The 25,886-nt window shown below is 39.2% G+C and overlaps 2 protein-coding genes across 6 annotated transcripts; one reads left to right on the forward strand and one right to left on the reverse strand.

Moving 5' to 3' along the window:
• Positions 1-482: 482 nt before the first annotated feature.
• On the forward strand, positions 483-9,352 carry cd99l2 (CD99 molecule-like 2). Of its 2 annotated transcripts, none has more exons than XM_028037761.1 (10): positions 483-672; positions 2,304-2,363; positions 4,008-4,055; positions 5,485-5,580; positions 5,795-5,848; positions 6,827-6,895; positions 6,993-7,043; positions 7,137-7,256; positions 7,865-7,930; positions 8,180-9,352. In XM_028037761.1, the coding sequence occupies exons 1-10, from the start codon at positions 612-614 to the stop codon at positions 8,239-8,241; spliced, it is 687 nt and encodes a 228-aa protein (XP_027893562.1). In that variant the 5' UTR covers positions 483-611; the 3' UTR covers positions 8,242-9,352. The 2 variants fall into 2 exon arrangements, with proteins under 2 accessions (XP_027893562.1, XP_027893561.1); XM_028037760.1 differs by having other exon boundaries at positions 484-672; positions 4,005-4,055.
• Positions 9,353-10,919: 1,567 nt separating this feature from the next.
• LOC114157059 (myotubularin-related protein 2-like) lies at positions 10,920-25,848 on the reverse strand. Of its 4 annotated transcripts, XM_028037753.1 has the most exons (18): positions 24,145-25,848; positions 23,090-23,195; positions 21,542-21,565; positions 20,804-20,891; positions 20,544-20,638; positions 20,333-20,437; positions 19,637-19,735; positions 18,759-18,842; positions 15,546-15,695; positions 14,763-14,951; positions 13,401-13,586; positions 13,102-13,260; positions 12,340-12,387; positions 12,135-12,227; positions 11,911-12,024; positions 11,683-11,726; positions 11,472-11,604; positions 10,920-11,287 (listed from the first exon to the last, which is right to left on the reverse strand). In XM_028037753.1, exons 1-18 carry the CDS (start codon positions 24,504-24,506, stop codon positions 11,150-11,152), a joined length of 2,217 nt encoding a protein of 738 aa, XP_027893554.1. In that variant the 5' UTR covers positions 24,507-25,848; the 3' UTR covers positions 10,920-11,149. The 4 variants fall into 4 exon arrangements, with proteins under 4 accessions (XP_027893554.1, XP_027893555.1, XP_027893557.1 ...); XM_028037754.1 differs by lacking the exon at positions 21,542-21,565; XM_028037756.1 differs by lacking the exon at positions 23,090-23,195 and having other exon boundaries at positions 20,544-20,607; positions 24,145-24,340.
• Between the last annotated feature and the right edge of the window lie 38 nt (positions 25,849-25,886).

The following is a 25,886-nucleotide window of genomic DNA, read 5'->3' on the forward strand; positions in this document are numbered from 1 at the left end:
AAGAAAAATAATATACTTTGAAATTATGAATGGTATTTTGAAACTCATATGGTTACAATTTTATGTAAATAATCTTTTAATTTAATTTTCATATATACCCAGTTTGGTGTTTAAAGAGACAGGAGGACTTCTCATAGTGGGTTTGAGCTGAGGAGATTGCCAGTGAAATAGTATTTTCATAAACAGGTTCTGCTTTGCTTTACCTTTTTGTACTGTAAACAGTTAAAGGATTTTTTTTATGAAAAGAGAGGCATCTTGTTATATTGAGGTATTACAATGAGATAATGCGTAATGAGTATCTCAATACAATGGGATTTTTTTTAACCACAGTGACAGAAACGGGCTTCCAAAGAAATTTGTCCTTTTTTGCTTTCTAGTAAAAAATTTCCTTAGCGTTTGCAAAAAGCATACTATGGCGGCCATTCTCTCTTTATTTTCTGTAGGTTTTGCATTGTTACCAATTATTCTTCGGTTTTTATTTTGAAAGGTAGTAGGAAGTGGCCCAATGTGGGAGTGTCACTGAGTGCCGCACTCAGAGGTTCCTGCCTATTCGGCTTTATTTTAAAGCGAAGAAAATACCGTTATCGCAGCTGAACTGAAGTCTGCGAGTCATGCCGACCTTTCGCTCTGCGTGGACTCTGTGTGTCCTGGCGCTCCTGCTGCCGCTCGGAGGTGAGAACCCGCGGTCACATCTGAATGCAGCTGCGGCGTCGGCCCTCTTTGTGCCGTAGCAGGTTGGTGAGGTTGACCGCCGCACGAGGTACAGTGATGCGCCTCAGAAACGCACGAGGTTGAAAAGCTCCGCTTGCTATCATCCATTTGATTGTTTTCATTTTTTCAGCAAACCCTAATAGACCCGAGACTTGTAGGATATTTAATTTATTATAACAACTTGGTATTAAACCTTCGGTTTATGCAAATAAAGAGAAGGCTGCTGACAGAGCAGAATAGCAGTCAGTGCAGACCCTCACCATCCTCATCCTCTTTATCCACCCTGAGGAAGATAAAGGAGGGATGTCCGACCTTTTACAGACCAATTGCTTCTATTTTTTCTCACCAGTCGGCTGAGAACTGACACAAAAATCTAAAATTATATATATATATATATATATACTGTATATGTATGTATATATATATATATATATATATATATATATATATACACTGCTCAAAAAAATAAAGGGAACACTTAAACAGGTGTTTAACACTTAAAGTGTTCCCTTTATTTTTTTGAGCAGTATATATATATATATATCATTTTAAATGAAACTATTGACTTGACTTTGTATATTCGAATACACATCAGTTATAGCAGACATATTAAAGTGATAGCCTTTTGACACTGGGAGGATTGCTAGTTTTCTCACCAGCAGGAGCTGGTTACAGGTGTCAATCAGTTATTGGTTGATCTGAAATTTGGTTTAATGATCTAAATGTGAGAGAATGCAGACTAATAGGAAGAACCAATTGGGCCCCCTCAGCTCATCTTCTGAAGTTGGGACATTTTTTCCTACAACGACACTCCAGACCTCTTACCAGATGTTGGACTGGATTTCTATTACAATGTCATTTGTGAACGTTAGCTCCTCGTTTTCAACAGCAGAGCTTTCCAGACTGAAAAAGGTTGTCAGTTTGGAGAAGATCTCGTCAACATTAATAGTTACACTAAATGGGAAACGCAAATAGTTAGCAACAGGTTTGATAGAGGAAAAGTCAGCAAAACGCCCCTCACAAACTCAGTGCTCAAGGCAAGAGGCCAGAGAGCAACAAACTCCATTTTCCTTTATATTGGACAATCAATTTAATTTTACATAGTTGTTGCAGTAGGAGTATAGTTTGTTAAATACTTCATGAAATATTTTGTCCTATTTGGTGACCGATGTTTGTTGTGAATATTGTGACGTATATTCACAAAATGCGGTAATTAATCCAATTTTGTCATTTATGGAGTTATGAGAAATTACAGTGACTGCAGTGTGCTACAACAAAGGTAAGATAATGCAGAACAGATGAACAGCAACTCAAACCTCTTGTATCTTTTTACTCTCAGTCGGTTTTACTCCAAAGCCATTCAGACCGTGAAACAGAGTGAAAGACTCAAAGCTATTGTAATCTAGTCAACGCCTTGACTTGATTGAAGGGGATTCCCTTTAGCAGACCACTACTCCCTGTAGTTGTAGCATCCCCTCAAATGAAGGATGACCTCCCCTGAGCAGAGTTGTGTTCAGTGTGAACAGTCATCTGGGACAACATAGACAGACGTGTAATTTCTGTTTTTCTCTTTCGTGTCCTCTGTACTAAAGTCCTGTCTCAGTTCGACTTCAATCTGGCTGATGCTTTGGATGATGAGAGCGTTAAGCCATGTAAGTAGACTCTTGACCATGTTTATTTATTTTTATGAATTGGTAAAGTAAGACTTGCTTTATGTTGGCATTATCTTTGTTTGCTTTTCACAGTAAAGTAGTTCTATTTTGCGCAGGCTTTGCCCTTTAAGGCTGTCCCTAGTGGGTTACCCACTTTGTGTGCAGTGCAGAACTGAAAACCTAGTACTGGCCCATCTGTTATGTGGGCCAGTAGGCCCACATAACAGATGGTTATGTGCTACAACTACACCTGCTACACCCACATATCAGGTGTAAGAGTAGCACCATGTGCTACACTTACACCTGTTATGTGGCACCACCTGTTATGTCCATCTGAGTCTGTCCAAATTATGGTGAAACTGGACAATCGGCTCCCAGTTTTCTTCAGCAAATCAAAACATCTGATCATAAGAACAAGAATGAATAATGAGCAAGACGTCTACAATCTCCCTCTGCTTGACCTGCCAGACCAGCATGACCTATGACCTTCATGCCATTTGTGCAAGTTGCCTTGTTCCACACCATGCCATGATTTGGAGGATGCTCCTAACGACCAGGATGGGAGGCTTGCTGCCCTGGAGCCCTCAGTTAACTCATTAGATGTTTTACTGGACACGTTACCCAAGAAGACTTGGAAGATCGCTTGATATTAAATAATAAACAGCTGGTGGGTGTATCGGAGGGATTAGAAGAGTTTATCTGTACTGCTTCAGTATTTGCTTAGCCTTGATGCTAACCAATCCTCGACCGGACCCATCGTACATTGCAGGTCAAGCCAACAGAGGGGGGCCCCAGAGCCCGTTGGTTGCCTGTGTCAACCTGTTTCAAGTACGGAAAGAGATTCTATCAAAGGCTGATCGCTCAGCCGCAGATGCTCCAAAAACTTGCCTCTTTTTATTTAATAATCTTGACAGTGAGATAGAGCAATCTAAACCTTTTTCTATATTTAAAAGAAATTAGAAAGTTGCTATGATGATAAGGCGTTGACTGGCTGTTTTGTGTATTTATTTTTTGGGTGTATTTTTTTGTGTATAAATATGAAATATGTTTGTGATAGTACCATGAGTTGAATAGAACTCATGGTATATTTTATTTTTATGTAACTAGGGGGCAGCAATTATAAATTCATGCTTCCTTTTTTATGATTTCTTTTAGTTGTTACATTAACTATTCATTTTTAGTATGGAGTTAATGAAATAAAATAAGAAAATGGATTAAATGAAAGTGAAGAAGGAGCCACGTCTGGTCTTTCCTTCCAACTCCATGGATCACTCTTCCTGATGGGCCAGTCTGCTAATCCGAGGCCCAGGCCCTGCTTTGTTAAGTTTGATTTGATTGCATAGCATTTTGCTTGGGCACAACAGCACAATCAATGTACAACATTTAATTTACTGCTCCTGAGAGACTTTTCAATTAAATTCAAATTCAAAAATACTTTACTGTGATCTCAAACGGAGATTTCTGGATAGATGGTGGATATACTGTAGTTCCAATTGTGGTCTTTTTTTCTGACTTTTGTAATTTTGTTGATACGAGCCAGTTAGCCTTCATGTTACTCTGTGCAGGTTAAACATCTGCTTCAGCTTAATCTCTAACAACACAGCCACAGTCTGCATAAAGCCTGTCCTCTCATCCTAACAGCAGCTTCTGTTAGACCAAAGCCAGAAGCACCAACTCGAGGAATAGAACAAGGTAAGAAATGTGTTGCATGACTTTTGTTTGACTCTCTTAAATGTGTCATTTAAATTCACTTTAAAGTCAAATATTCACTTTGAGATGGAGTATGGTCTTCCCGGAAATATTTTTTTTACTTGATTTAAAATAAAATGTGAGGCAGGTGTGTAGAAGATGAATCATTGTGCTGAAGCTGTTCTGTTTCGTCAAGATGTTTTACGTTCAAAAAGGTTATTTCAGTTCTGAAAATGATTGGAAGCAACAAGCTTATAATATAATAAGTTGTATTCAGAACAATCACACTGGAGTGAAAAATGAGGCAATTTGCTCACCACACACTAAAAGTGTTGGTCATTACTTCAAATTGAGGATTCCCTGGGTTTCTGTTAAGGCAGCTGGGATTTCAGGAACATACAGTTGAGTTTATAGAACCTATAAAATATATATATTTTTTGCCATTTTCTTGAGAGTATACATGATAACACAAAAACTGTTTTTCACTTATTGTTAGTGGTCGGAGGAACAAAACTGACCTAATGTTTCCTTATAGATGCATTTAATCCTAAAAAAGAATTAAATGGTTTATTGTTTGGTAATATATGACATTCATATTCTCTTAACAAATGACTATTCCACCAGGGTATGTAAATTTATGAACTATACATAATTCAGTCCTCTAAAGAAGAAAATAACTGTAGGAACATTTTCATCTCATATGTGTCTGGAGCATCTGAGATGAGGATGATATTCTGGTGTATATTTAAACTCAACAATAATCCCAGGCAGAGACTGATTCCATAAAATATCCAAACACAAGCTCATTCGTAGGGTGCATGCAGTCTGAATGTTTAGACTTCTACACTGGAGAAACTAAAGAGCAGCTACATGAATGTGTGGAACATTTTGGACAGGTGAATCTGAAAAAGCCAACTGTGTTGAAAATGAAAAATCAATATGAAATATAGAAGAGGGCTTGAGATTTCATCTTTCTAACTCATACTCCAGATATATGATCAAAACAATTCACATGGCATCATTTAAGGACATATTTGGATTGTCAAGCAAACATCGAGTTGAATGGATCTAGTGACTCATCATCCCATTAGTGATGTTAATGGTCCCATTAGTTTGATTGTTCTGACTACCACATATAAATAAGTTCCTTACTCCCAACCCTGTCAAGAACTGAAGGACTGCTTTAGACGTGAGGTCTTGAGGAAACAAAAATAGCCCAGTTGCCTTCAACTGAAGCACTTAGGACTGTCACAGCCTGGATGATGACAGAATCTAAACCAACATGTTGGAGAAGTCCCTGGACATGGACACAAAGTGCAGGCGGACTGGTAAACCTGGAGTGAAAGTCAAAGTCTGCTGAAGTTGAAGACAAATATCCTCCATCATTTACCAGTTACTGTGTCATTGATTTGTTTTGTTTTTTTCTTACTAGCTACAGTAAGAACTACAACCACCAAAGTCCCAGTAAAGGTCAGACCAAAGCTCCCTACAAGTACTGAAGTATCAAGGAAGACGAAACCCAAGTCAAGTGAGTTAAACAACTTTACCAGGTTTGTTGCTTCTGCTTTAGATCTAGAAAGAACTTTTTAGAAATTATTATTATTATTACTATTAGATGAAGAGCTTTCAGATATAAATATAAGTGTTCGAGTAGGTGAAAAAATATTCAGTGTCTTGGTTTCCTGTTGGTGATATAATCTAAAAACAGACGGTGTTTATAATTGTTCTTTTAATCTTTACAGATGGACAAGATTTTGATCTGGCAGATGCTTTGGATAAAAACCAGAAGCCAGGAGGTAGAATTTATAAATGATTATTGATGATTATAAATGATTTTTAAACCCAAGTGATTTGACAAAGATCCACAAAAAGAGAAGAGACAAAAAAACACGGCAATCAGTAATGTACTAAACAATTTTTTATTTCTATTTCAGTTCTGTCTGCATGATGTCAGCTTGTAGTGCAAGTACTTTGCAAATTTATAGTTACTGCAATATCCCTGTATGTATATACCATGTAGAACAGCTTGAAATGCAGTAAGTGTGAGTAATTAATTATTTAAGTACCATGCATTTAAGATATCAATGTTTGTATATTTGATGACACTTGCAGCATCAAATATGGCTGACATTTGACCTTTGTGAAATAGAACAGATTTAGTCAGGGAAAGCACAGATCATATACAAAATTGTGAAGATGAAGCTAAACTTTTGGGGGGCAAATTTGATCAGTAGGTGGCGCAATTATGAAGGTCAACGTGTTTTGGGTTTTGACTCCCAAACTGTAAGTCCCACAAAATGTTTGTGTAGCAAAATCCTTGAATCAGTTTAATCACGGACTCAGCACCAGTCTGACTCCTGTCATCAACAGAAACACCAGGGGCCTCATGTGGAGAGAATGCCTTCACCATATTTTACACACAAGTCGGCATGTATAAAAATGAACATGGCGTAAATTTACACAAACATTTTACCTGCTGTGAAAATGTGCGACAGCCATGAAAACTTTGTGGACAGTTGCAAACTACAAAACTCACAAAAATCCACTAAAATCTGCGGAGGAGCCCCGTTCCTGTAGGAACCAACTCAAATGATGGTGTACTGTCCCTTTAAGGGACACCTCCTCTGAGCTCAGGGTGTTTGGAAACAGGGTTAGGAGCTGGCAGCCACTGTCCCCTGCAGGTCACAGCGGAACAGTTGATGCAGTGAATCATCAGATTTATTGCCTCTAAGCAGCGCGGTGAGTCTTTACCTGCAGCGTTGTTTTTTTCTCAGGAGGATTTTCTGACAGTGATCTGGAAGGTGTGAGCAACGATAACACCTACAAACCCGACAAAGGAAAAGGTTCGATTTTATTCCCTTTACTGAAAATCAGTCTAAAGTTAATAGTTGTGTTTTTTTAAAGAAAAAATCTGATTCTATTTGACCTCTGTTTCCTCAGGAGGCTATAAAAAAGGAGACGCCAGCCAGAGTTCCCATGATGAAAGCAGTGGTGAGGTTTTATTGTCTGATGTTTTTGTCCTACAAATGGATGGCTCGCAGAGCTTCATCCTTTTTCTGCCTGTGTATGCGGGTGTGTTCACAGAGGTCACTGCAGAGGTCGGCACCATTGCAGGAATTGTCAGTGCCGTCGGCATGGCGCTGGTGGGGGCCATCACCAGCTACATAAGCTACCAGAAGAAGAAATTGTGCTTCAGCATACAACGTAAGGTTCCTCACTAAAGTCATCCTAAGCTGTGAGCAGGTTGGAATCGCAAGTTACTGCGTCATAAACTTAAGCCTCTGTGTGGAGAATGTGATTTTCAGGCCTGAAAAAAAGTGGTGAACTTATATTTTAGTTGTGTAAAAAAATATAACTGACCTGAGTATAATCTGATTTCATCTGTCTTTCAAAAGAAAAAAAAATCAATGAAGTAGAAACTGTAAATTCCTAAAAACAAAAAAACGCTCCGTCAGCTTTTACTAATTTAAAATTTGAAACTAATTAGGTTACTAATTGTTTAACAATTTTAAAAAGAAATTCTACCAAGAAGACAAATGAATTAATAAGTAAACATTTTGTATGGATTGCTTGGATTCAAATAGCATTCAAATTAGGACTGGGTGAAAAACGTATCACGATATGAGAGTTTCATATCACTAGATATCGATAATTATTGAGGGTTTTTTTTTGTCTTAAATATCTGAAATACTGCCAAGCTATCATGACCTTTCCTCTTTTATCTAAAGTTTTCACACCAAGCTGTTGGTTTTTATTTGTAGGCAGTTATGACAAGGTAACAAATGTGTTTCTAAGAATCTCTCTTTTTACAGAGAGCATGAATGTTGACATTAATAAGGCTGAAATCCCAGAGGGAGTGGTGGCAACCGAACCTCAAGGTACTTCATCTACCTCATTTCCAATACTTGTTATTATCATTCATAATCATTCATATCATTCATACACACACTAGAAGTGTTGATGTCTTCAACCCTGAAGAGTTGATGTCATCAAAGTTTGTGGAGACTACTAAGGATTGCTCCACTTTGAAACCACTTTATTGTTTTATGTGGGGTTTTTTTTGTCTTTTATGAATTTATGATTTGTGTATGACTGAAAATTTTTTCAATTTACTTTTCTTTTTGCAGCACAACAGACGCTTTTGGAACAACCAAAGTCTGGACCACCTTGTGATGAGAATGCAGTTTAGGAACCAGTCAGTCACTGAGTCAGTCAGACATTTCAGCTGTCCTTTCATCCACATATAGTGTACTAATATATAAACATAGCAAATTCCATGTTTGTACCATTATAGGCTTTGTAAGGCATGGCGCTTATCTAAGCTATAAACTGTTTACACTGCAGAGCATTTCATGTTGTTAGACGTAGAACCACTTGAATTCAGATCAGCATCTCCCATTTGTGTTTGAATTCCATTTAGTGTTTTAATGAGGTTTGCATTAGAAAAATGCACATTTTTGAATGGAGTCTGTAGGAAGTGAGTCTGTAGTTTGTCTCAGTGCTGACCAGTGAATGACCAGCAGGTTCTGTAGTTTCTTCAGAGCTCAGATCAGCGCCATGTCTTCGCTGAGTAGAGAAACATTTGTTTTAGAATTTTTGATGGTTGAAATGATTTCCTCCTGTTAATCTCACATTCTGATACGTGTAAGTAAAACTGCAAAACGACTTTATTTAAATTACTTTTATTTATTTCTCTTGCAAGTTTAGAAATTTGTACCTGACTAGTGTTTTTACTAACGTGTGACAGATTTACTGGCATGGCTGCAAGGGGCAGTAGTTGGTAGCAATGTTGCCTTGCAGCAAGAGAAGGTCCTTGTTTCGAATCCCGGCCTAAACTCAATTTACAATTATATAAAAATATTATGACACGCTGTAAAATCATCTCTTCTAATCTGAAAATGTGGAGCAGAAGAAATTATGAAAAGGTTTTACAAAGGCTTAGATATGAGTTTACTCTTTAATCTTTTTCATTCTTATTTACACTGAAATCTTAAATGACTTCACACACACACACACACACACACACACTGTTGTCTTTCAGATTCAGACATTTTTTTCTTCTGACTGTAGTTATGTGAATATTAGGAAATGTCAGCACTACCACAGTCCCAGACCAGATGGGATGAGACGTTTTCTTTATAAGACACAATATGACCATCACTCCTGGTCATATGATGACCTCTGTTCGCTCCACACGCCTGGATTCAAGTCAACACACACACAACTCATTTCTAATTCTGGAAATGTCTTTTAGTGACCTTCACTTACTGCTTTGACCAATTGTTACTCAAAAAAAAAAAGAGAAAAATCACTTGTGATGCCTCTTCAGTGCCTGTTCTAGACATGAATGCTTCTTTCTACAAATCAAATGATTTGAAACGTATCACTTCTCTGAATGTCAACAAAATTATGTCCAGGTCAGAAATGTGAAAAGCTGCTGCTTGAGTTAGAGACTTTAACCGTAGTTGGATCTGTTTGTGTGCTTTGTACTTCTGCTGTTATAATGCTGTATCTAACTGAGACTGTTCCTTTGTACTCTCTGCTGCATGTTTTTCTCTGTGTGTGTCAAACTGTTAGCCATTGTAACAAAAAAGACATCCTTTGTCGGTTGTAGGGTTTTGACATAATGTGGACTTTACCAGGTTTTTAATTATTCAAGGTAATCCAAGGGGAACCAAGCCAAATTTTCTAAATTAAAAAAATGAATATCTCAGTACTAAAACCCTAGAATTTAAAGGAAATGTACTTTTTTTTACTATGACTTTTTCACAATATTGAACTCTGCTTAAGATGTGCCAGTTAACTGATTTTACTTGAATTATTACTGTATGTACTCCAGTTGTCTCCAACATAAACTAGTAAAATAAAGAATTAATAAAGGGACTCAGCTTCCACTGTGATCTCTAAAGGGAATAGAAGACAATATTGAAATGTCGAACAACGTGTGTGGCTTAAATATGGAAATTGCTTTTATGTGGAACTTAAAAACATGTCCATAATCTAGCAGTTCATCAATTTTTAGATCATATCTCAGATTTTGTTTATGGGATTCAGTGGTAAATACTGATATGATCATTATAGAGGTGGACTTTTAACGTTTATGTCAACACTTGCGGTGACAGCGTATGTAGACTTTAATGCTAAATACTAGATTTAATTGGCTTTACTGAAAGGACTCAGTCCTACACAATTTTGGCCGTATTTTAGAGCTTGTGCTGACATGACATTAAGTATGAAGAAATAATGGTACTTCCCTATTACCCTGTGCTGTCTGATCATTTTTAATTTCCTTTGAGTTTATTTTAACTGGGTATTCCAACCCTGAGAGAAAATGTTATGGTGTCTTTATCAGACAATGATGTTAAAAACCTGAACAGAAGAAAGTTTTTAAAAAAAGAAGAAGCTGAAGAGTTTCTTTTTGGGAAGCAATTTACCTACAAGCAAAATTGTTATGCATTTTACAAATTCATCAACACTTTTGTATAAATTATAATTAATATCTATGTATGCTAAATCTGTCATTTGTCAAATATTTGAATTCTATTGTAATGAGTGTTTTAACGATGGACCCCAGTAGTAAAGGATATTCTGTAAACTATTCTGTACTTTTATCACAAATTTTCTGCACCATGTAATCTTATGTTGCAGCAAAGCAGGTTGTTGTGATAAATCTACCAAGTAGGTCACACTAACCGGCCGATCTGAGCACCACAGTTTAAATCAACAATACCCAGAAAATGTTACATAATCTTTGGTCTAAAATGTTAGTCTAGTAAAACCCGAACTCTTGTCTTGCGCTACTTACTGCGTTCCGAGGCTCTGGGCTCTCACATGCCTGTCAAGTCTCTTGTTTTGGCCAGGAAACCGTTTTTTTTTACCTCCTTCCTCGCCGTGCGCCAGGGTTGTTATTTTCCTGCAAACACCCCGTATTGTGCCGCCTGCTTTCACGTTAGTTCCGTCGCTGGAATAAAATCCTTTCTGATATTTGACTTTACACATTTTATTTGAGGAAAAAAAGAAAAAGAAGATTTTCTTCGACTGAAAACATTGTTGTCCTTATTATTTGGTCAAAACTTTGGATAGGACACTTCAGTGTCTCAAACAGCAGAGTGAAGTGAGGTTCCTGTGTAAGGGCTCGGGTGTTCCGGTGCTGGGTGTGTGTTCAGCTCCTCCACCCTCCTCTGCAGCTCTGCTCTGAGGAACAGCAAGTCCTTCAGCGTCTGATGCACTGGCACCTGGGAAACATCACAGAGAGAAAAACTTAAACTACCAAATACAGGGGAGAGAATCAGACTAATAACAAAATGTATGTAATTAACATGCTTAAAGCCAGATGATTTATTTTAAATATAATTTTTAAAGCCGCTGCATGAATACTTTCTGCTAATCTGCTAAAGTAAAGCAAACAGCCGCGCTTACCTGTGGCCTCATGCGTGGGTTCCAGCGGGCGTAGTAGCTGGTCCACAGCTCCAGGTGTCTGGAGGAAAGCAGCGGATACAGAACGCAGTTCTCATAGACCAGGTAGAACGGGTTGGTGAATTCACTGGGCTGGCTGGAGGACGACATCAGGGTCACAGCAGGTCAAACGTTTGGTTATTAGCTACCTGCAGTCAGACGGACAGATTTTCACCTGTTGATGTAGGACCACAGGGACACTGTCTTGGTTTGAACCTCCTGGATAAGAAATGAGAACAATGTCAGAAGAAGAAGAAAAAAAAGTCTCATAATGAAATCGTATTTTTGGTCAATAAGAATAAAATCTACAGATTAAAGCAAAGGAAAAAAATCAATATGTTGACATGTATGACACAATTACAAGAGTGTGGTGTTACAGAAATATTTAGTGTATGTTACACACCTTGGCTGACTTCTCCTGCTCACTGTTGCAGAGGAAGGTGCCAAAGAGGCAGCTGTAGAGATGATCCAGGACGGTGATGAGGAACAGCTCATTAAATTCAAAGGCCGAAGGAAACTGGAAAAAAAATGAGAGGAGAATGATTGAATGATAGTGTCACATGCTGGTGGATACGCCTTTCATATTTACAGTCTCAAGCTCTGAAGCCGAACACAAAACGCTCTCACCTGTCGGGTCATCTGCCAAACACAGTCCATAAACTGGACAAACAGAGGTGAGCGCTCTGTGTTGGTATGGCTCTTATCACCGTGACCAATGCGCTGTGTGGAGCAGGAAGACATCCAGCAGTGAGTACACGTGTACACACACACACACACACACACACACCCTGATACGCAGTAGAAACATTTCATGAAGCTAAACAAATCTTACAGAAGCAAATCTGTGTCCGAAGCTGATCCACTCCTTTTCCAGCAGAACCTGAAGAAACCAAAAAAACGTCAAACTAAATATAATGGACTTAAACATGCAATACACTGTTAACTGCGGTTTGTTGTAAACGTAGTGTGTTTTGAATGTTGTCTTCTGTTGTAAAACTGCTCAAGTCACGTAAAATATGACATAAAAAGAAATTTAACACCCTGAAATTGGGCCTCTGTCGCTTTAAAAAACTCCTCCTCTTTCTGAAACTCCGCCTTCAGGACGTCATCACAACATGGCTCCTCTATTAAACCCTTTAACAATGTTTTCACCATCGTTTCACTGAGAAGTGGCTCCTGTAATGAGCTCAGCAGATGTACAGCTCCACCAGGTTTTTGCTAGTTGCTGCTGACTAGTCTGAATAGAATAGAATAAAATTACTTTATTCATCCCAGCAGGGAAATTATTTCACAGTTACAGCATAGAGACAAGACACAACAACCACCACTGAGTAGCAATTGTAGACAAAATTAAAAGCTCAGAGGAGGAGCTGCGCCTCGAAGGCGGAGCTAGGTCTACCCAGGCATTTTGCACAGCTGAATGGTTGCCATGGAGATTACAGAATTTCTCAAACATGAATGACAGAATCAGAGCAACACTCCAGGTATGTCTTTGATGAGGTAATAGCATTGTAAAATGATGCAAAGCCTAAATTTGTCCATTTTACACGACACTGCCCCTTTAAAACCGTATTAATGACTTAAAGTGAGTCACCTGGAATCCTCGGAGCGTCCGGTAGTAGCTGTCCAGCATCAGCATTGAGAGGGAAGTGAGCTGGGCCGTTCTGTCCCAGCCGTCACTGCAGTGGACCACTACGGACGTTTTCCCAGATTCCAGCTTGTCGGCTATTTTCACAGCTCCTGACAGTAACAGCTGCACACAACAGGGACAGATACAGGACTTACAATATCCTGTTTATACAATACAGGAACAAATTGCATAAAACAAAAGGTTCTGTTGTTTTGTTTAGACTGTAGCACGTTCATATTTGTGGATATTTATAAGAGACTTACTCGTAGATAGTCCAGCCAGTGAGTCTGGTCGATGGCAGAATGCCAGCGGGCTTCATCAATAGTCGGATAAATCACGTCCCTCATCTTCCTGAGAGACTCCCGGATCACATGGATATTTGGAATTTCCAGGAAAATAAGCTCAATGTTGGGATAGAAATTTTCATTTTCATATCCTCCGTCTTTTGCCTTCAGGTTGTTCGGGTGAACAGATGGAGAAAATCAAAGAGGAGACAGAAAAAATGAACAATTTTGTATTTACATGGACTAAATAAAGACACGTCCATTTTGAAATCAAACCTAAATGTTCCTGTTTTAGGTCATTTAGGATCATCAAAACTGTCTGACAGAATATTAATTGAGATCTTTTATGGATTGTTTACTTTAATAGAGGAGATATATTTACATTTTCTGAATATTTTGGAAGTCTTGGTGTTTTAAAAGGTTTTAATGGGTAAACTGTTAAATAATTCAAATTATATCAATCAATAAATTGAAATCTTGGACGGTTTTAGTAAAATTTGTGCATTTAAACTTAAGACTTAGAAAAAAGAAACAAAAAAACTTTTAATTATCCTGAAATCTAGCAAATACAAATGTTTTTGATTATCATAACTGATCTAATACAGGAAACGTTTGCATTGATTTATTATCAGACATAAATCAGGTTACCAGGTGTTTTTCTCATTCACCATAGGATTGTGCAAATTGAAATGACAAAAATACATTTGATTGAAACATGACAATTTATTAAAAAAAAAAACTCGCGTTCTTCACCAACAGGTTTTTGTGCTGGGATGAGGTTGTTTTTCTGCCACAGTCGATGTATTTCACAGAACTGCACTTTTTTTTTTGCATCACATGAGTCACATGATCAACAGCAGGTTGTTGCTACTGGCCAAAACCACAAAGACGACAACAGGAAGTGGCCTTCTTTGTGGTTTCCCTAAAACGCAGCATACAAGTAGGCGGGGCTTGTTGCTCCGATGCCTGAATAAAACGCCGACGTCTCCTCTGATTGGCTGACAGACGATGAGCTCTAGCACCACGGCTGAATTATGGATATATCATGTAACTGTTTACATCCGTCACTCCCATCATTTTTAATAACTTAAAGCAGGAACAAATTTATTCACATGTTATTTTTAATGTCATTTCTCATTAAAAAGAAACACAGCAGTTGTGAAATTGTGTGTTTTTTTTAACAGAATATAGACAAAGATTTGTGCACATTTGTAATGAAAACACAGCTGGTGAGAAAAAATAGCTTTGTCCTTTTAAACAGTGTATATTATTATCTGATTGCAGATCAAACAAAAATATTTAAAGAATACACATCTGTGTTAGTGTGTGTGTGTGTTGCACCTTGCTGGACAGGGCTTCACTGGTCTGTCGAGAATCGAAGACGGTGAGCTTGTGGGACTGCGCGTTGGCGTCCATGACAATCTGGAGGAAGCGCTCGTCCTCTTTGCAGCGGCTGTCCAGAGGGCCGACCAGCGGCTGGCTGCAGCGCACCACAGCAGCCTGAGACTCCGGGTGGATCCAGGACAAGACCTGCAGGAACCAGACAGGAAGTCTCGGACGTGACCTGAACTTTTCCTCGCTGTGCTGCTCTTTTCTACAACTCTCAAAACCCATCTGTCTAAGATTGCTGACTCTTCGTTTCCTCACTGTTTGTAACGTGTTGTTGTTTTTCCTTACACTGATTGATCTATAGATGTATACAGTGTCTTTGAAAGGCTCTACCTCAGCTCGTCTGGTTGTTGTATATCTGCTCCGTCTCCAGTCGGCCTCGGCGGAGCTCAACACAAAGTTAGCCTGTTTTTCTCTTCTTCTCTTTCCCAAATGTCTTTTTATTGATTATTGGCAATATAATGAAAAATATGGTACAAAGTATAGTCAAAGTCAGTTTTGTACATGAATATAACTGACTGTTACTTTACAAAGTCATGATTATTGCTCTATTTCAACAAAATGTGTATTTTCATTTTAGGTTTAGATTCAACCCCGTAAACTTTTGTTTTTAAGATTCTGGTTGGATATGAAAGATGATTGGCTTTAATCCATGTGATTTTGGGAAGAACTCTGTCCTAATGGACAGAAATTGCACAACAGAAATTGCCGAATGTGTCTGTGAAAACGACTGACCGGCAGGCGGCGCTTGGCTCTGAATGACGCCACGCGTTCTGTGTCTTCTTCCGTCATGTTGTTGGGGAGAACCAGGATGGAGGGGTAGGTGTCACACAGCTCATAGTGGAGGTTCAGCTTACTGATGCGCCAGCTCTCATTTGGTAGACCCTGGTGCAGCATGTTCAGACACAAAGATAAGAGAGTGAAAGATGCATAATCTTCATCTTTAAAGGAGATGGGACAAAAAAAAAATCCACAAGCTGTTCAAATCTAAACTTTCATTAGATTAAGACAAGCAGAGTTCACCAACAGATCAAGAAGAAATAGGAAAGCTTAGAACCTTTGTGCTGTGGTTGAGCTTGTTGATTTCTCAACAGTGGTACACAGTTTTGATTATTTGTTTATCAGGAAATCAGATGAGTGAGAACCTTCATTTTTTAGTATGTCAGGGAGCGCACAACACGATAAGAAATAATTGTGAAGTCCTGCAGGGTGTGTGGGAGTTTGCCCAACTCGTCTACATGAACTTTGTTGACTTGGAAAAGGCGATGGCTTGTGTTTGGGGAACCGGGCCCTTTGATACGGACTGTTGGGTCCCTGTGTGACCAGGCTCTCAGCTCGGTCCGCACTGCCGGCAGAAAGTCTGGCTCACTTCTGGTGAGAGCTGGACTCTGCCAAGGCTGCCCTTTGTCACTGATTCTGTTCATAGCTTCTATGGACAATTTCTAGGAGCAGCCAAGGTGTTGAGGGGATTCTATTTTGGTGGCCTTACGATCACATGTCTGCTTTTTGTAGGTGATGTGGTCCTACTGGCTTCATCAGGTCTTCCCTGGAGCGGCTCGCAGCCAGGATGAGGATCGGTGCCTCTTCCATGGCTGTCCAGGTCTGTTTGCGTTGACGACTTCACCGGTACTTTCTTTATTTATTTCTCAGGATGTACCAAACTGTACACACTATTGTAGGAATTCCTTGGATGTTTGTTTTCTGTTTTCGTAGCTTAAGAGCGGCTTGTTTCATCTGCAGGGAGAGCTCCTTTGACCGGATGTTTTCTTCTCAGAGAAACCTTCACTCAAACGCGAGCAACAAACCTGAAATCACCTCCAGGGTGAAACAGGATGGCACGTTAAGGAGATGGAACTCCCACACACATCAGCTAATGTTCATGTGGATGGAAACTGAAAGTCTGGACTTTATGTCCATGGGACGTCCATTGCATGAATATAACTTGAATAGCTCTCAGTAAACAAGTGAAATTAATTACATTTGTGTCAATATCCAAATACAGAAGGACCTAACTGTTTTCAGAGAACATCCTGCTGCTGTAGAGCAGTGAGGAAAAGCTGCTGTAAGGACTATTTTCTCAAGGTAAACACAAATTCTGATTTAGTATTTTTTGGCACTCAAATGTTACAGATTACAGTTTGGAGTAAAGCATGTCCAGCACTGCAGACGAGCCACTGCTAAGGTTTTTCCTTTTTCACTTTTAGACCAATGTGTTTATTCATTTGAAATCCAAATATCAGAGACAGAAACACGTTTAATAGAATGGCTGGAGTTAGGCCATTTTGACATATACCTATTCAGGCTAGAGATAGTCCAACTGGCCTGAAGCCCGTTGCACTGAAGCCCTTTTGTTCAGTAAATAGGGCCATTACCTAGGGCCATTACCTTATCAGTACCCTGGTAATGGCCTCAACGCATCTCACAGTTGCACAATTGTTCCTTAGACTTCGACTTCGACTGACTTTGTTGTCATTTTCAATGCACAGGGTGTATACAGAACGAAATTTCGTTGCATACGGCTCAGGATAATGTTTGAGGTTCCAATGTTGTGAGTAAAATAAAATACAGTATAAAATATGAATATAAATCTAAATATAAAATATAAAGTGCAGGACTGACAGTAAAATAGAAGTTATTTAGCTCTGTACATGTGCAAGGTATAAAGTGGAGACCAGTTTTTGAGTGCAGTCCAGTTAAGAGTTCAGCAGTCTGATGGCAAGTAGGAAAAAGCTGTTTCGGAACCAGGTGGGCCTGCACCGGATGCTGCAGAACCTCTTTCCAGAGGGCAGCAGGGAGAACAGTCCATGGTGGGGGTGTGAGGGGTCACTGATGATGTTTCGGCCTCAGGACACGCATCCTGCATCGATGGTTGACCTGACACTTCGCCCTTTTGCCTGAGCTGGGTGTGGAAGGTTGTTGCCGAAGCAGTTTCTCCTTGTGTGCCTTCTTCTCACTCACATGAGAGTTACCGAACTCTTTTGCAAGCTCAACCAGGAAGTCCACCCGTCTCTCCTGCACCCCAATGCATGCCTGATAAAGCACATGTGCATTCAGTGCTGCCATGTCAATCATGTTTGCCAGGTTTGCTGACCAGCTGTCACATAGTGATGGAACCTTAGTCACCCCCCGCAAGATTATGACTGAAATAAATGCCATTAGTTCTTGTGAACTAAATAGGTGAAGCAGTCACCTATTTATCCTCCACAGCACAAAAGGCTGCATGTAAATTTGCATGTGCAAAGTCTCCCAGATTTCTTTTGCTTACACTTTTTGCATGATTTTTTTGAGGTGGATCAACACAATTAATACCCTCTTAGCTTTATTTCAAAGAGAAACATTACTCATTTCTTTTAGAAAAACCTTTGCATATTTTTTGAAACAGATTGTATGTTTTGCGAACTCTATGTACATTTGGCAAAATGACCTGGATAATGCAGCACAACATCATGGATCAGCTGCAAAAGGTCACATCTCTCCAAAAACACTTCATGTATGCTTCAAAACTAAACTGAAGAGCATTACCTACAGGAGATCTGATCTCCTGCAGGTATCATAGATACCCACCCCCAACATGGACAATTCACACTCCTACCTTCTGGCCTGACGGTCAACGGCCACATTTACAATTGAAGAAGAATGCTAATTTGAGCCATCAGAGTCGTCAGGGTGGACTCAGGGCCTTTTGGCCCTGTTCAGCCATTCTAGGGAGAAATCGTTTCTGCCAGTTCAAGACTCACCTAGTTCTTTTCTCACTGTAACATAGTTAGAACATGCACCCATACATGTCTCCATCTGTCACACCTCTGTTGTTTTCGCTAGAAAGTTCGACCGTGTGAGAAACTTGATTTCAGTTTATACTGATAGTTTGCCAAGGGAACCAAACTAAAGAAGTGATTCACACCAACAGAGACGTTTTGGTGTGAGCAGCTGGGAGCTGGTTGTGGTTACCTGTCGGTTGTACTCTGCTGTGGGATCGTACACCTTCCATCCGTCCACAGGAAACTGCTCCTTGTACTTGAAGGCGAAAAACGGCTGAGGAAGAAAGTGACAACGTTCAGTCTGTTGGACACAAAGTTCCGAAACTCGAAAAAAAAGGCGCAATGGCAAGAATACATCTGTTTTCGTCATCACCTTCGATAAAGACAAAAATGGGTTCAGATATAAAAAAAAAGAAAATAAAATAATAAAAAAAACAACACAGAAATTACAAACGTAAGTTACAAATTTACAAAAACGCCTGTGGTTCCACATTCTGGGTTTAAATCTGCCTGAGCTTCATGCAGCAGTAACATCATGATGTTATTCCTAGAATTATAATCTCCACATAAATCTGTACATAAAGTTACATAATATCACATAAAATGACTGACATCCACCAGTTCATCTCAGCATCCTCACTCCATCATTACACGCCACTCTGAGCTCCTGCATACTGCTTTGCTTTATTTAACCAGGTAGATCTCATTTTCAAGAGGGACCTGAAACAAACTTCACTCCCCGTCGGGGAATCGAACCCGCGTGACAGGCGGGGATACTCACCACTATACTAACGAGGAGATAGTAATTTTTTGCTTTGCTTGTACTAGGTGTTTGTTTTCATATTAATAATGAGTTTTAATATTCTTATATACGGTGTGAGAATCATTTTGTTGGGAGCAGCTGTCAGCGAGAGGTAAAAGGTGTTGTGATCTTTTCTAATTGCTGCAAGCTGAACTTTTGGTCATTTGATCTTTAAATAGTTTTAATAACCAGTAAGCTAACAGCCCGATCTTTGTTACCTAGCAACGTCCAGGTTACCATTGTAATCATTTATTAACTGGACTAACCAGACTGCAGCACAGAGGGAAAGCATGTTTGGACAAAACCTCTTCAATGTCTGGCTGGTTCTCTTCTGGTTTGTAGGTAAACCTGGCGCTCCTTGTGTCCTGGACAATGAGAGAAAAAGGAAACGGTCAAATTGAAAGACTTAAATAATAATAAAAAATAAACAAACTAGGGATGCTCGATATTATCGTCATGGTATTGGCATCGGCCGATATTAGCTGTAAAATTTAATATCGGCCATTCTGTCAAGAAGTCGGTGAGATTTTTTGACAGAATGTCATATAAAAACAAAACTGGATTGTTTTTATATGACAAACCAGTGACAGTGATGCACAACGTCAAATTTGCACAGTTTGAGTGTTGTCAGTGTCTTAGAGAGCAAATGTCATGAATAAATTAGACATTAAACATAATGGAAGTTGAAAGTGTTGCATCATTTTCAGCCTCATTTTTAGCATTTGCATGTAGTAGCAGGTTAAATTGACAAAAATAATGCAACATTTTAATTCCACAGTAGAGAAAGCCATAAAGTTTCAGAAGGCATAGGAAGAAAATATTAGTATCGGTATGAGTTTTACTATATCGGCATATCAGATATTGACCAAACATCCGATATTGTGCATCCCTAAAAAAAAACCTGTGTGGACGAGATTTGGAGGTCGGGTTCTTAGAGGAGAGTAGAGCATAAAAGGTTTTACCTTACAAACCAACTCGATTCCCTTGGTGTCATCTCCTTGGTTAGGAACAGTAATGCTCTCCAATCTGCTTATAGCTCCCAAGTTAACATCAAGAATAAAAGAGTCCTTAAAGACAACAGGCTGACATTAGCTCACTGCAGAGACACCGAGGAGAATCCTGGAATGTTTAACACAGAACATTGTAGGAAATAAAAAGGAAGAGAAGGAACACCTTGATCGAACTGGTAAAGTAGATCTTGTAGTCAGTGATGGTCAGAGTGCCAGTGATAAGACCACTGAATGGACAGATATACATAACATCTTTAACTGAATACGATTACATCCACAAACACACACAAACACGACAACAAGAGAGAGAAGACAGAGAAAAGGCTGTTAACTGGTTAATGGCAGAGTGAGAAGAAAACCTGGATATGAGACTGTGACAAATATGATGCCGGAAGTGAAACGCATGAAAAAGGAGAACAGTACCTGTGATCTGAACAGTTTCTCCTGGCAGAAGAGGCACTTGGTTGTGTGAAAGTTTGACGAGCGCGCCGAATCCCAGAGCTGGACGGTTCTGAAGAGAGCAGAGAATACGATCACACACCGGTCTACAGCCAAAATATCTGTTTTAGGGTCATGTTGATGTGCTGAATCCTAAAATCCCATTGGTTTTGCTCAATCAGGTCAACTTTCTGAACTATGGAACAACATGAGCATCAAAATGCAGGACTTGTTCTCACATCTGGAGAATCTGATCAATGAGTGATGAGCAGGAGGAGAGATTCCATCAGGACAGAACAGAAACGGAGAATTTTACACAATGCAGACGTCATGTTCAGTTCACATGTACTTACATTTAACAGTGTTTATTATTCAATCTACAGAAATCCGAGTTTGTAACATTTAATTAATGAAAAAAAAAAATTTCTCCTGAAACGTTTTTTGGATGAGAAATATTAACAGAAATGAACTGATGATGTCGCAAAAATGTCATCAGTTTAGTCAGAAGATTGAATTTCTCTAAAGCAAATTAGAATAAAAACTTGACCTGACTGGGAAACATGGGTGTCACTTTTGGATTCAGTGTTGCAAAATAGTCCTAATTTAGTTGAAAAAACATAGACAACTTCCAAAAAATGTTTTATTAGTAACGCTATGTATGAAATATGATTAACCAGGTGAAGGAAATGCACTGTAAACATGTGAGACAAATATAAATATTACCCAGGAACTCAGCCTTTTGGACACCTGCAGATAAAACAGAGCAGAACACATTCATTCATTCATTCAGATGGAAATGAACTCAAGCAACAATGCAGCGAATAAGATTCACTTTCTGAATTTTGTTGCTTCTTGAAAAAATGGCAGCAGAAATGCACAGTATGAAAATGAACAAAGGTACAAAAACAGAAAAACATGAGACAGGAAGTGATGACTGTATTCAGACAGACAGACAGACAGACAGACAGAGCTGTGAGGGTTGAGTTCAGATCTACACATTTGGAAGTGCAGGTGTACAGGGAGTTCATAGTTGGAAGAATAATCCAACAGCTATAATAAAAGGCAAATTTATCACAAAGACTATTGAATTTGCTTCAGTAGTAATCAGTGTTTAGACATGACTACACATGGCTGACTGCAGCTCAGAGGGTAGAATGTCTTGTAAGCAGAAGTTTGTAGATTCAGTTCAAACTTCCTCCCGTCACTTTTCCCCGTAGAGATTTTAGTGGGAATATAAGGTTCAACGTTTAGGTCAGGGAAGAAATCAGGGATATATTGGTATGGTTTAGAGTTCGGCTAAGATCAATGAAAATTGATCGATTTTCATTCCCCAATTGGCTGCAAAACTTCACACAACCTTCACTGACACAGACGCTCCGACTCACAGAGGTTCAGCAGCAGGTTGTATCAGACGCCCAACTCTGTAGGACGAATATTTTCAGGCCTTATTCTGGGTAACTTATTATTCCATGTGGATTGGTTGAACTGATCAATATGTTTGAATGGGATGTTCAGTTACTTGCTGGTGGCAAGTAACTGAATTTTGGGGGACAGTTTATTTTATTTTCACCCATCCAGAGTCACAGAGCAGCAGAGACACCCAGATCCTCCAGGTATCTAAACAGAGCTCCATTCCATAATAATAATAATAATAATCATTATCATTATTTTACCATCTAAAAAAGTTGAGATCCACAATCTCTCTTTCAACATGCAAACACCACTTCCATTTCCATTTATCATTTACATCCGTGTAGTGACATATGCTTATTTAGTTTTAAACCATCAAACATAAAATAATATGTCGAGCTAATAAAAATATGACCGACAATGAAAATCAATGACAATCGACATAATTGTCCTCTTCACAACCTTTCAAATGATCTCCTAAGTCGACTTTTCCCCAAAGAGACAGAAACAGAGGGAACCATTGAACGATTTCAGATTCCTGTGTATCCAGTAACAGTTTCAAATGAACTTGAACTGAGTTAGACTATAAGTAGAAAATGCAATACAATATCTTCAGTACCTTTCAGAGGCTGGATAATGTTCCTGTTTGGGCCAAACGACCGGAGCAGTTAGGACTCTATTAAATGGTTTTACTCTAACTGGTGCAATGAAAACATTGGACATATTTTTCTGATCTGTCAGAAATAGCTCAACGTTTTCCAATAATGTTGCCCTGATATCCAAAATGTGACTACAGATTGTCTAGTTTTTTCTTAGCATCAGCCTCGAGTTTGTCGGTTTTAGATGGTGTGTGATAGTTACCCTGGTATCCCTGTTCAGAACATCTGGTGGCGCTGTTCTTGGGATCTGACTGGATAAGGTGGCTGCGATTAGCTGCTTACACCACTCCACATGAGAACCTGCAGAACTGAAGGAATGACGGGAAAAGCAGCTCAGGAAAACTCGTTCTTAGTTTGTTCCTATTTCAGTTCCCATTCAAACCGTAAACGTTTCAAAGTAAACTTACAGATCAATATCATCAGTTAAACTCTGAAAACAATTTCAGAAGCAACTGTAGACCAAAGAACTGAGAACACCAAGAAGGTCTATAAATAGGCGACAGATGACGCTTCATCCATTTATAAAAGTATGTAAAACCAGACATATGGATTCAAAAACAATTACAAGGGTTTCTACGTCACAGACCAAACATCAAAGATGCTGAATCTAATGTTAAGTCAACAGTAGTAGTCATAATGTTACTCAGGTCTGTTTTAATCATCTGAAAATCACAACTACAGCTCCGTTAGTCTAACCTGGTAGAAACCAGGCCCTTGTTCTACACGGAGGGCCCGGGCTGTCATTGATAAAACGACAGACAGACGACAATTCTAAAACAGAGCCGAAAACCGATGTCGTCACTACTTCTCCTGGTCGCTGATTGGCCCGGTAGAAATTCTACCGGAGGGAATCAAAGTGAACGGGAGAAAGTCCGGACTGTTTGTCTGGCGGAATATACAGGAAGGCAGCGATCAGGCTGCAGTCCTGTCCTCAAATGATGTTCGTTTCATTTGAAAATTATTTTATTTATACCTTTTTATCACTTGTTTAAAGCCATAAAAGACATTCGAACCCAATACCTTTTTATTACAACTCCATTATGTACTCTTGTGTTTATTAACAAATGCGATAACTTTTATCATAACTTACTTTAATCGTTGTTTTTAACTCAGACTGGAATGAAAATATCGAGAGCAAAAAAAAACAAAAAAACAACAACAACAAACTGGCGAACGGGTGAAACATCCAAGCAGCCAAACTGATGTAACTTTACTGAACCGGGTCGGATCAGTAAAGTTGGGTCTAAACCTGCTGACCTGTCCGCTGCATCGGAGCTGGGTGGACTGGAGGTCGGAACACTCCAGGCGCTAGGGATCGCTCTGGCTCCATCCTTTTTCTCCATTTCGCCCAAGAGTTCAGTCAGATGAGATCCGGGCAGCTTTCGGCACCGAAGCTGCGCTCGACTCGGTTCCGTTTCCCTCCGGGTCGCTGCTTCGGTTTCGGCTCTGCGGTTTCCTCTCTCTGCAGCGTCTCTTCCTCTCTGCAGCTCCGCCTCCTTCATGCGGCGCATCGGTTGATGATCTCCGTATTCAGCAACCGGAAGCGACAGGCCAGGCGCGGCCGCTGAGCTCAGCCTCAGCCTCTTCACAGCGGCAGGACGTTTCATGGAAGATGTCATCAGAAAACAAAGCCTCTGCAGAAGCTGGACAGAGAACCTGCTCTGTGGTCAGTGCACTGGAAGGAAATTATTTGCTGTATTTTGTTTGATAGTGATTCCCCCAACCAGCTAAAACGCCATTTTGAAATGTCTTTGAAATACACATTTTATACTAAATTTTACTATACACTTGCTAGAGGTCGCACTCTACCAAATTCCTTCTACTGTTACTGTAAATATCCACACAGAGTCATTTTGGCAATAGGGCAAACTGGAGGCCTCATGTGATTCAGCTTCTCTATTTTCTCACATTTATCTTTAATTTCCTTCTAAATAATGACATAATTCAAAGGTTGCTAAAAATTGAAGAGGCATTTAGAGTTTCAGGGAATAAATCTTTAACTCACCATTTGACTTCCAACCTTTATTTCCTCCATCAGTCAGTAGAACCTCTGAAGGACTCGTTTCAGTGGACTTGTTTCAGTGGACTTGTTTCAGTGCACTTGTTTCAGTGGACTTGTTTCAGTGGACTTGTTTCAGTGGACTTGTTTCAGTGGACTCGTTTCTCTGAAGACATTTTTAGCTGACGGTCTCAATTATCTTTAAATGTTAATCTGCCCAGCACACATTTCTTCAGAAACTATCAGTAAGCATTTTCCTGGCCCTCCCACCATCTTTGCCACCACACTATAACGGAAATCAAACCTTTTTCCAAAACGACACAATTTCAAAAATGTATTATTTCCTGCTTTCTAACTTCTTGGTAACATCTGATTACCCTGGTACCGTTTGGTCCAATAAACTAAATATAAAAATAATTGATGTGCAATTACCTGCCACTCTGTCCTTCTGGTCCGGTCATATTCTATACATCTACAATATTACAAACATCTATTTATTATCTCCAGGACCTATGAACCCAAAATTAACTGAAAAACAATATAAAAGATAATCAATCATAATAATAATTGGACAAAATGGATGAAGACAAAGCTTCAAACTAAGGTGAACTAATCAAATTGTATTGAATAGTTTGAACAGGGAGAAAATTGCACAACATATTTCTTTGACTGGTAGGAAAACTGAAAGTCAATGTCATCATAAATGAACATAATAAATATGTAACGCCTCTCCACCAGGAGTTAGGAAAGCATGGAGGTATTAATTAGTGGTGAAAATGAGGATTTCAATGTTACTGATCACCAAGGTTAGCACAGTTAACTAACAAAATAAAAACTGGAATTGAGAAAACATTAACTGTAATAAATAAAAATGATAATTAATGGGGGAAAAGTATAACTAAATGGAGCTACATCATGTGTTTATAAAAATAAACCGTGCTGAAATGACAGATATATCTTTTGTTTTTGTGTTCATGAATCCATGTGAAATTGATTCAGC

The sequence above is a fragment of the Xiphophorus couchianus genome, chromosome 14, assembly GCF_001444195.1.
Source record: "Xiphophorus couchianus chromosome 14, X_couchianus-1.0, whole genome shotgun sequence".
Taxonomy (NCBI): domain Eukaryota; kingdom Metazoa; phylum Chordata; class Actinopteri; order Cyprinodontiformes; family Poeciliidae; genus Xiphophorus; species Xiphophorus couchianus.